This window comes from Poecilia reticulata, linkage group LG1 (genome assembly GCF_000633615.1).
Source record: "Poecilia reticulata strain Guanapo linkage group LG1, Guppy_female_1.0+MT, whole genome shotgun sequence".
Taxonomy (NCBI): Eukaryota; Metazoa; Chordata; class Actinopteri; order Cyprinodontiformes; family Poeciliidae; genus Poecilia; species Poecilia reticulata.
In genome coordinates, this window is record NC_024331.1 from 28,860,228 (window position 1) to 28,870,608 (window position 10,381).

The following is a 10,381-nucleotide window of genomic DNA, read 5'->3' on the forward strand; positions in this document are numbered from 1 at the left end:
CCAGGATCCCCAGAGACCCAGCCAGGCAGTTCTCTGCTTCAGAACCCCCTTTCCATTACCTGTTTGTTTTCAATAAATATACACCTTTTCTACACCTCAGTGTGGTTTTCTGCATGTGGGTTCGCAAATTGCCAGACACCATGACAGTTTGACAATGTTGACCATGATATATGATTGCTCCTTACCCAGTAAGGGTTTCCGCCGAGGTACCCCACCATCAGTATGAAGAGCGGCTGCTGGAGCAAGGCGAACGCTGCACTGATTGTTGATTGGAAACCGGTCAGAGTCCCAAAGTGGTTCGCTGGATACCTGGATGAGAGGAGAGTGGAAATGAGTCAAATGTGGCATCCTTTCAGATATTTGACTACAATTATGACAAAATAAATGAAATAAAAGAAAAACTGGATAATAATCCCATGTTTGTTTCTTGGTGGTGGTGAAAAAGAATGAAGATTTAAGCAAACAATTCAAGATTTGGGAAAGGGAATTGTAAAAAAAAAATTACTGTAAAACAGGTTCACCCCTGCTGTTGATTCAATTCAAAACTTTAAGCCCAAAGGGAGACTAAATGTTGTAACTCATATAATTAACATGTAATTGTAGATGGTGATGACTGTGATGACTGTTGTGAGTGAGGAAAGAAAACCTTTATTTATACAGCTACAACAAACTAAACTGATCCCTTTGGGATTCCAGAGGCAACACAGATTACACTCAGACTCTGACCTGAACCTTCAGACTGAAAGCTGCATCTTTCATCATTTCACCATCTTTGATTGAATTAGTCACAAGTCTAAAGGATTTTAAAATCTCATCTCATTGTGTCACTCACACTGCTGCATAGAGGCCTCCACAGCAGGAGTGGATAAATCCTCTGACAACGGTGTGAAGAGCAAAGGACAACACCTGGTAAAGAACAAAACAGAGCAGGTCACATGTTACAGAACGTTCAGTATTTGCTTTTTATCTGCATTAAAAATGTCAAGATTTTATCTGTTGTAACAACAAAAGCAAATGAAAACATAACACGTGACACCAGAGCTCTCAAACTCCAGTTATCAAGGCTCAGCTTTGAAATGTGGAACTGCTTCAACAAACAGGACTTTGGGCGTTTGTAAATTACACAGCCAAAGATTAACAGGAATAATTTAGTTTGTTAGTCTGTTATAAGAGAAACAAGAAGATTAATTTATTAAAGGCATATTTTCACCACATTGCTCATTCATGTCACAGTCCCAAATTAAGTAGCTTGCTAACTAAATGTTTACTTTAGTTAGCAATTTGCTAACTAAATATTCTTGGAGCTAAATATTTAGCTTGATATCTAAATATCTAGTTTGAAGCTATTGTTCACTAAATATTTTTGGAGTTAAATATTTAGCTTGGTAACTAAATTTTTAGTTAGAAACTGTAACATTTATAAATGTGTGAAAAGACATGACAAAATGGGCTGTGAAAAATAAAGCCCCAAACTATTAATGTTAATTTTTGACTGTAACTTTACAAACAGCACAATACAGAATATTGCAGGACATGGCAACTTATGAAGAGGTAGTTCAGCTTTTTGATTCGTCTAGAAGTAGCAGGACATCGGCCCTCAAGGACACAACATTCTGTCTTAAAATGTCAAATTGAACTGAAAAACGACTGAAGGAGCTTTCAGTTCATATTCTAGTGCAACACTTTTCCTAACCTGTACGGGCAAGTTGTCAATCAAGGAAATAACTCCAAACATGACCAGTAGGAAGTTGGTGAAGATGAAGGCTCTGATGGCATTGGTCAGTTTCTGGATCTTTCTGTCTCTCTTTGGGGGCGCTGAGTTGCTGAGGAAACAAGTATAACAAGTTTGTGCCGATGTAACACGGTTCCCAGGGCGTTCCCCTGGTTCAGACTATTCACCCACTTGCTGTTGAATATCATCAGCCTCAATAAAGTCCAAACGTTTCCCTACCTTTTGCTTGTTGATATGTTTACATGTTCCTCTTCACACTCCTTCAACCTCCAGTCCATGATGTAGCCGATCATAGGACACGTCACCAGACACAGAAGCTGCATCGTACCAAAGATGGACGAGTAGAAAGCCACTGGAGAAGACAGCCAGAGTGAAATCAGGTGAAAATACAATGTTGACTTTAGGAGGATGTTCCTGATAGGTACCTTGGTCCTCCGCCTCCTTCCGTAGCTCCACCGAGGCTGAAAGACAGAACAGCAGCTGTAAAAGTTAAACTCAACATCTCTGATAAATATATTTTACGCTTACGGTTGGGGTCGCCATGAGTGACCAGGAACTCAATCATCTTATTCATGGCTCCCATGAAGAAGATCAGCCTGAGCTGAGTGATTGCCATGACCACAACGCTCCACAGAAAGATGGGAGAGCACACAGACCGACAGATTGGAACTGCAGATGGAAGAAATTAGACCAGATTTATTTTTGTAATTTCAATGTGCACATTTTCATGGTGAATGTAAATGAAGCTAATACAGCCTGCCATGGTTTGTGTGGAGTTTGAACCTGACAAAGACCTTTGAATTGTACTTTTACCAATCACAATGCCAACAGATCCTTATGAATGATCAGATCTGCATTAAATTGCTCATAACAAGGCTGTATTTACCCGTAGAGGCGTTTTCGGAGTGTCTCTTTTCAGATTCTTGTGGTTTGGGGCTCACTGTGTCCTCCATGATCATCACATTGGTGACGTACCTGTCCCCGGTCACCCTGTCCTCTGTCACAACTCCATTAATTCTCATCTTTTTACTGTCAAGAGAAGATCAAAAACAGGTAGACAGAGTACAGAAAGTGTATTCTTCTTCTTCTTCTTCTTCTTCTTCTTCTTCTTCTTATTATTATTATTATTATTGTTACTGACGTGTATCTGCTGTCTTCTGGAGCTGGGAAGGATTCACCCGGCCAGTTCAGGAAGCAGTTGAGGATGACAAAGCAGGCCAAACCCGTCCACACCCACATGATGAGCCGGAACGACACACCAAGGTCATAAATCAACTGATTGGGATTAGGAGGAAAATTATGGAAAAATATAAAGAGACGTAGAAATGGATTAAAAAAATTCACCAAACAGTAAAGCTAATATGACACCTGATATATCTGAGGTTGCCCTCCGACCTCTATTATCATTCTTGACATTAATTACCTGTCCTGTAAGTGTAATTTTTTTCTAACACTTGATGCATTTTCACTTTCTTCCTTTGATGCCTTCACAATCCCAAGCATCTGATCTTTTTCACTTGCGTGTGAGTGCGCACCTTGATTCCCAGGAAGGTGACTGCTGAAGAAGCGTAGGAGCCAATCATGAGGGAAAGGATGGTCGATCGGATGTTTCCAAACATGTTAGGCAGCTGTAAGAAAAATATAAATTAAAGTAAAGTAAAGTAAAGGGGAAAAAAAAGAAAAACTGCTGGTATTTATATAATACCAGCAGTTTTTGTGACACTTTAGTCAGTTAACATTTGACAAATTGAAATTTCTTAATAAATATCTGTAATTTATGGTAAAAAGTGACCTATTATAATTTCTTGAACAGGTTAGGATAAGTCAATAATCTGTACAAAAATGTTATGTTTTGCACAAAATCATGTTTAGATAATCAGATTTTAATCAGTTCTGCTTTCCAGAAAAAATTGTTTTAAGGCTTCTGTCACTTTAAATTTAATTATGGTGCTGGCCACACTGCCCAATTCAATGCGTGTTTCCAAATGCAGCCATTCCAAATGCAGCCATTTTCACATGCAAGTGTAAACACTTGCATGTGAAAATGGCTGCAAACAGATGTGCAATTATACAACTGTATTGAAAAGCAGAAGTAGCGCCTCCTGCACAACCAATAAGAATGCAGCAAATGGTTTCTGAAAGGTAAGTCAACAACAACACAAAATCTTACCAAATATTTCTGGTCTACTTTCTAGCTCAAATACCTCAGTACACTTGACATAAGAACAACTAACAAGTATTTTTTCAGCAAAATATAGGAGCTTGTTTTTTATTTGTTTATTTAACCTTTATTTTATCAGGATACAAAAACACATTAATATTTAAAACATCTTTTTCAAGGGAGTCCTGGCCAAGAAGCCGTGACAAATACATCACAAAAAATACACAGTTTTAAGTCAATAATTCCTTAATAATTATGAAAAAGTACTAGTTCCACCAGCAGATTTTGTCACTCACAACATGGTAAAAATGTCTTGTTATAAGTTAAATAATCAGTTTTTTAACCAACATTAAGGAATTGTTTACTTAAATTAAGCTTCAATATATTTCAGAAAAATTTCTTGTTAGTTTTGTCGTATTTTTAGTACTGAGATATTTCCGTACACTGGACCAAAAGTACTTTATAAGATTTTATGCTTTTTCAGAAAACCCTTTTTTCCCCACCAGTCACTTTACAGCAGTAAACCAAGTGGTTTACTGCTGTAAATCAACTGATTGGGCTAAGCTTGCGTTGCTAGGTAACGGGTCTGGGTTGCTAGGTAACGGCGCAGTGCCCATGGAATGTGACTTAACTGTCGGGAAGTTTTTGAAACGGCTAATTTCCCAGACACCAAAAAACGTCTGGAGTTTTTTGTTTAAGCCCTTGGGAGAATAGAAGCATAAAAATGTGAATTTCCTCTTTCCATTTCTTGGCTGTAATGTAGGGGTGCCGTCAGCAGGAGGCGGTATAGCTTTTAACTCGATCACAATCTACTTCAGTCAACCTTTGAATTAAATGTGTGCCGGTCCATGTGAGCGTTTTCTGACTATGTAGCGAACCGTTTGTGGTGTGTAAGTGGGTGTGTGTGGGGGTGTGCGTCGGTGCTAGTTTTGGGAGCACCAGATCCAGTTCCACTTGGTTTAAATTCCCATGCAGCCTCTCAGCCAATCAGAAACCTGCCTAGTTGAACCACCCTGCTCCTTTTGCCTGTCATCATCTGACCTGGCGAAGTCCCAAAGCATGCTTTGGGACCATGGCCATGGCCTGTCCTTTCTGTCCTGCTGTGTGTGAGAATCTGTGGACTTTCTGAGTGTGTGTGAGCAGCTCATGACCATCTCCAGTTCACCATTTTACTTTTCCACTTTACCATTTGAGTTTTTGTAAAGTATTCTTTTGGACATCCCTGTAATGTTTGTGACCATTTCTGTATTTATAGATTATCAAACCAGTTCAGCGAGAGAGAATTTAGAAGAAGCAAAAACAGAAATCACTATATAAACCTGCTGCTATATTAACTGTAACGGTGGGTGTCGAGATATTTCGGTTCGCACCACTTGTATGGAGCTAAATTGGGGTCATGAAATTTGTACCAAAGGAAAAAAAAAATGAAATTGAAAAAAATTTGAAACAGAAAAAAAAAGATTTGGACCTATAAAAAAGTTTCAAATTGAAAAAAAGAAATTTGAAATAAAAATAAGGATTTGAAACTGATAAAACTGCTTTTTCTTTTCAATAAACTTTATGACCCTAATTTAGTTCCATACACCTGTCGCTGCAATTCCTTTAATATTCATGTTCAAAATGAATGACTGATCATGACAGGAACCGCATGCAGTGTCTTGTGGTACTGGCAACATTACAGCTGTGTCTATAGTTGGAATAAAAATTTACTGAGGTGAAACAAACACACACACACGCACGCGCGCACACGCACACACACGCACACACACACGCATGCACGCACACGCACACAGTTTATTTTGTATGCTTTTTCTGCAGCCCAAGGACTGATAACAACAACACTATTCTTAGTTAAATCTTACTATTTAGCGAAAGGTGTAAATACCCAAAATTATTCAGATCCGTGACAGATTAAGATGTTATGCACTGCAAAACCACAAAATCTTACCAAATATTTTTGGTCTATTTTCTAGTGCAGATATTTTAGTACATCTGAAATAAGACAAAACTAACTGTCAAGAAACTTTTCAGTAAGATATAGGAGCTTATTTTAGGTCAATAAATCCTTAATATTGATGAAAAAGTTCCAGTTGCAAATAATCTGTCAGTGGAACAAAACAATTTTCCCATATTTTAAGTTACATGTCTTGTTATTTCACATATAACATGGGAAAAATGTTTTGTATTAAGCTGCCAGTAGAAGTAGTGCTTAATTAAAATCAATATTATGGAATTATTGACTTAAAACAAGCTCCTATATCTGCCTGAAAAGTCATTTATAAGTAAATTTTGTCTTATATCTAACTGCAACATGGTGTGTTCATGTGTGTGTGTGTGTTCATGTGTGTGTGTGGGTGTGAGTGTGTGTGAATCTCACTATGAGGGATGTGAAGGTCAAGCAGATTCCTCCAAAACCATTGAAGGAAACAGCGAAGAAAATGAGGATTGACAGCACTGATAAAAAAATTAAACACAGTGCAAACACAATTTGTTTTTGTTTTGGACTTTTTTCAACCAAATATAACATAACCACATACCAACAACTAGTTATGTAAAAAAAAAAAAAAGTGGAGTAAGTCAAGCTAGCAGCTAAAGCTTTTTTTTTTAAATTGAGGGTTTGTTGCCTCACCTTCAGGGTCGTACGCAGCGGCAGCCATCATTGCACAAGACGCTGCGAAACAGGAACTGAAACACAAACATTGAATATCACACTAAACAAGCAAAAATCCATTTGAATTATTGGAAAAACACCTATTTGTTTTTATTCTAAATGTTCCTGTAGTGACTGGTTGGAAATATTCTTAAATACTGTGAAAAAAGAACAGCCTAGTCAAAGTAAAATGATCAGATAATCATCAGCATATCATAGAAGAGGAAATGTCAAACATTATTCTGGGAATATTTAAGTGGAAAATATGTTATTAATATTTAAGGAATGTTTCTCAGTTTGATATATCTAAGAAGATAAATAATTTTATTATTTCTTGCTTTTTCTGATTTTTGTAGATGATTGTGGAGTTGTAAAACAGTTGGTTTTTATTTATGCTTTTTACTTCCATTTTCCTTTTCATTGATATTTAGTTAATGGAGCTCACACATAAATAAACTGTGTATTTTTACACCTATTAATATACAACATTGTATTTTATTGTGTTTGTGTTACCATGTTGATTTCTCTGTTAATATTTTGCAATTATTTAAATGTTTATTTTTTTAAACAGATGTTTACTTTGATGTAATCTGAATGTCATTTGGTGATTTTTTGCAAGTGGTTTTTTTTTTGTTTTACTTTAGTACAATATCAAAAAAAAATTTATGCACATTTGCAATGGAAACACAGCTATTTCTAGCATAGCCAAATGATGAAACATCATTCCTGGGGGACCCTGAATGAAAGTCTGCTCAGGGCCCCAAAAAGGCTTCGGCCGGCCCTGCCATCAGGTTTTAATGCGTAAACAAACCAGCTTATTGAAACAGTATTTTGTCCAAATTCATGTCTAATTAAAGAATAATTTTTATAAGGTTTTACTCTGTTACAGCTCTTTCATTTGAAAACGCGATCGTAATCACAATCAGAAACATTTTGATCAGAAACGAGTGCAGTGTCAGACCTGCCGATGAGTCTGATTGGTCGGGGTCCAAATTTATCCATCAGGATTCCCAGAGGCAGCGTGGCGGCGCTCAGGAAGAACGAGCCAATGGTGAAGCCGAGATTCAGCAACTCCTCCTGCTCCACACAGCTGGGCCATTTGCCGCCCGCCACCAAACTCCTGTTTGTGGCAAAAGTCTCATTTTCTGAATAAAAAGACAAAAAAACAAAAACAATTAACGATTATTACTCTAGAAAGAAGAACAGAAGCACCTCAACCTGTTAAGAAAGCTTTAAATGTAGGTTGATTACAAAAAAAACCCATATTTTTGTTGAATTTTGATACAAATGTTGTTACTAATCAGATTTTCCCCGTAAATATCAGAAATATTATTTTTAGGTTATAAAATTTAAGTGATAATGTTTTACTCCAAGTTGCCACACTGATGTTTTCCAATCTGAACATCAGAATAATATACTGGAGCTCAAACTTTCTCTCAAACTTCAGAAGTGTCCAAACCAGTCCATTTTTATTTCTAATAACTCAACTTTTATCCCATCTCTCACTGATTTAGAAACATTTCCTCACTAATTCAAAGGGAAACTGCTCATCTGAATCAAAAAACACCGACTCGAGTGACGAGAAGAGGTCTATCTGTCCTCTGACTTATTTTGGGGCGAGACATATTTTTGGCCATTTTAGAATCCCATAGTTGGACGAGCTAAAGGTCAAAGTTGATCAGGTCTGAACCTGATAATGCCGGTTTGGAAAGAAAACATCCAACTTTCAGTCGATCTCTTCATCAACAACTAAACTGATAATCCATTGATTATTATCTCAGAAACAGGTGATGCATTGTTGTTATTTTTTAAACATGTCATTTTATTATATAAATCCAGTTTGTAGAAATCCAGTTTCTTGTTGCTTAAATAAACATGCAAGCGTTTTGAAAAAACTTAACTCATTACTGCTTAATAGTGACACCAACCTTTAAATTAAAGGGTTCATAGTGAATTTATTGAGGACAGGTTATTGTTCGCTTAGGACTGAGGTGCATGTAGTTTGTTTCTGCACTGCAAAAACACTACATTTTACCAAGTATGTTGGTCTAGTTTCTGGTGCAAATATCTTAGAACAACTCAAATAAGACAAAACTAACTTTTCAAATTGTCAGTGAGATATAGAAGCTTGTTTTAAGTAAATATTTCTTTAATATTGATGAATATGTAGTAGTTCTACTAGCTGGCAGATTATCTAACTTATAGCAAAACATTTTCCCCATGTAATATTAACTATTTACTTAAAACAAGCTCATATTTATTGATAAAAAGTTACTCATAACTTAGTTTTGTCTTATTTGATATCTATTAAAATATTTGTACTAGAAACTAAAAGTAGTTTGTAAGATTTGAAGTTTTTGAAGTGTTTGTTTTCATGTTTTGCTTGGTGTTTTCTTCCACTTCCTGCACTGTTTTGATTTGCTGATTGTGATTAGTTCTTTTCTGTCCACTGAATACTCTGATTGGTTGTGAACAATCGCTTTGTGATTGGCTGGTGGTGTTGTTCAGTCAAATTAAAATTACATTTTAAAAATACTTATTTGATCCCAAAGGGAAATTAAATTTAGTTGTTTCCACCTTAACAATGTTGTTTGCACGTGAAAAATGCAAGAAATGTGTTTTTGCCCATTTTGTTCTTGATTAATTATACATTTTACTGTTTTTAGACAAGTTGTTAATATTTACTAATCTCGGGTATCAGGATTACAAAGATTTTCAAAATGCTAATGAGCAGGGAATTTTTTTGTTAATCTCTTTAAATTCAGAAGAGATTAACAAAAATCTCTTCTGGTGATTAGTTCCTGCATGTTGTTGCAGAGGTCAGAGCATTTACCTATGCAGAGGTGGGAGTAGAAGCCCTCGTTCTTCAGCATGATGAGGAGCGAGGCCCAACCCAGCAGGACGGCAGAGAAGAAGAGGTTCTCTATGATGGATGTGACCGCCATCCACCATCTTCTTCGGTAGGCCTGAGCCAAACTGGGAGCCATGACAGCTGCAGACGACGAGAAACGCATCAAAGCAACAAACAGGATGGCAACAGAAACCGACAAACTAAATTACAGATCTGTTCTGTTACAGAAGGGGTGTTCAAACTTTGGCCCGGGGGCCACTTGAGGCTCTCTGAAGGATTATGGGCGGTCCAAATGGAGCAGATTTGATGCAGATGGACACTTTCTCAACTTTGTTTTTTACAGATAAATAATATATCCTTAACGACTTTGGCCATCATGGGAAAAAGTTTGTACACCACTTATTCACAAAAACACCAGTAAAAGTAAAATAAATAATTTCTTATTAGTCATTAAAAAAAAAAAAAAAAAACTAGGTCCAGTTGCAGAAAATCTCACTTACAAGACATTTTCCTATTTTTGCCAATGGAAGTATAATACTTTTTAAAAATTAATATTAAGGAATTATTGACTTAAACAAGACTATTTCTTGCTGAACAGTTATGAGTTAGTTTTGTCTTATTTCAAGTGAAGTACCAACTGGAAACTAGACCAAAGATACTTAAGATTTTCTGTTTTTGCAGTGCAAAGAATAAAACATAAACTGAGTTTAATGCTCCATCAGGATGAACTATCTGTGGTTCATTTAGATCAACACGTGTGAAAGCAGACCGTATGCAAGAAAAGTGTGTTCACTTTCTTTCTTTATCCTGCAGTGACAGTTATTGATATGTACAGTAAGGCAGCGCTTCGCGAAGCCAGGAGGAAGAAAGACGACTCCAAACATGTGCAGAGCCAGAGACATCCAGTAGCTGCGATTATCAGGTGTCAAGATCACACACACGCACACACACACACACACACGCACACACACACACACACACACACAC

At 36.8% G+C, this 10,381-nt stretch overlaps 1 protein-coding gene across 1 annotated transcript in view; it reads right to left on the reverse strand.

Moving 5' to 3' along the window:
* Window positions 1-10,381, reverse strand: part of slc43a1b (solute carrier family 43 member 1b) — a 15,127-nt gene that overhangs the window by 1,628 nt on the left and 3,118 nt on the right. Inside the window, exons 2-14 of the mRNA XM_008419471.1 lie at window positions 9,377-9,535; window positions 7,505-7,688; window positions 6,523-6,578; window positions 6,271-6,347; window positions 3,268-3,360; window positions 2,874-3,007; window positions 2,619-2,761; window positions 2,261-2,401; window positions 2,158-2,193; window positions 1,952-2,084; window positions 1,694-1,823; window positions 833-906; window positions 186-309 (exon numbers count right to left, since the gene is read on the reverse strand). Of these exons, the coding sequence (XP_008417693.1) occupies window positions 186-309; window positions 833-906; window positions 1,694-1,823; window positions 1,952-2,084; window positions 2,158-2,193; window positions 2,261-2,401; window positions 2,619-2,761; window positions 2,874-3,007; window positions 3,268-3,360; window positions 6,271-6,347; window positions 6,523-6,578; window positions 7,505-7,688; window positions 9,377-9,535 (1,484 nt within the window). The remainder of the gene's footprint in view (window positions 1-185; window positions 310-832; window positions 907-1,693; window positions 1,824-1,951; window positions 2,085-2,157; window positions 2,194-2,260; window positions 2,402-2,618; window positions 2,762-2,873; window positions 3,008-3,267; window positions 3,361-6,270; window positions 6,348-6,522; window positions 6,579-7,504; window positions 7,689-9,376; window positions 9,536-10,381) is intronic.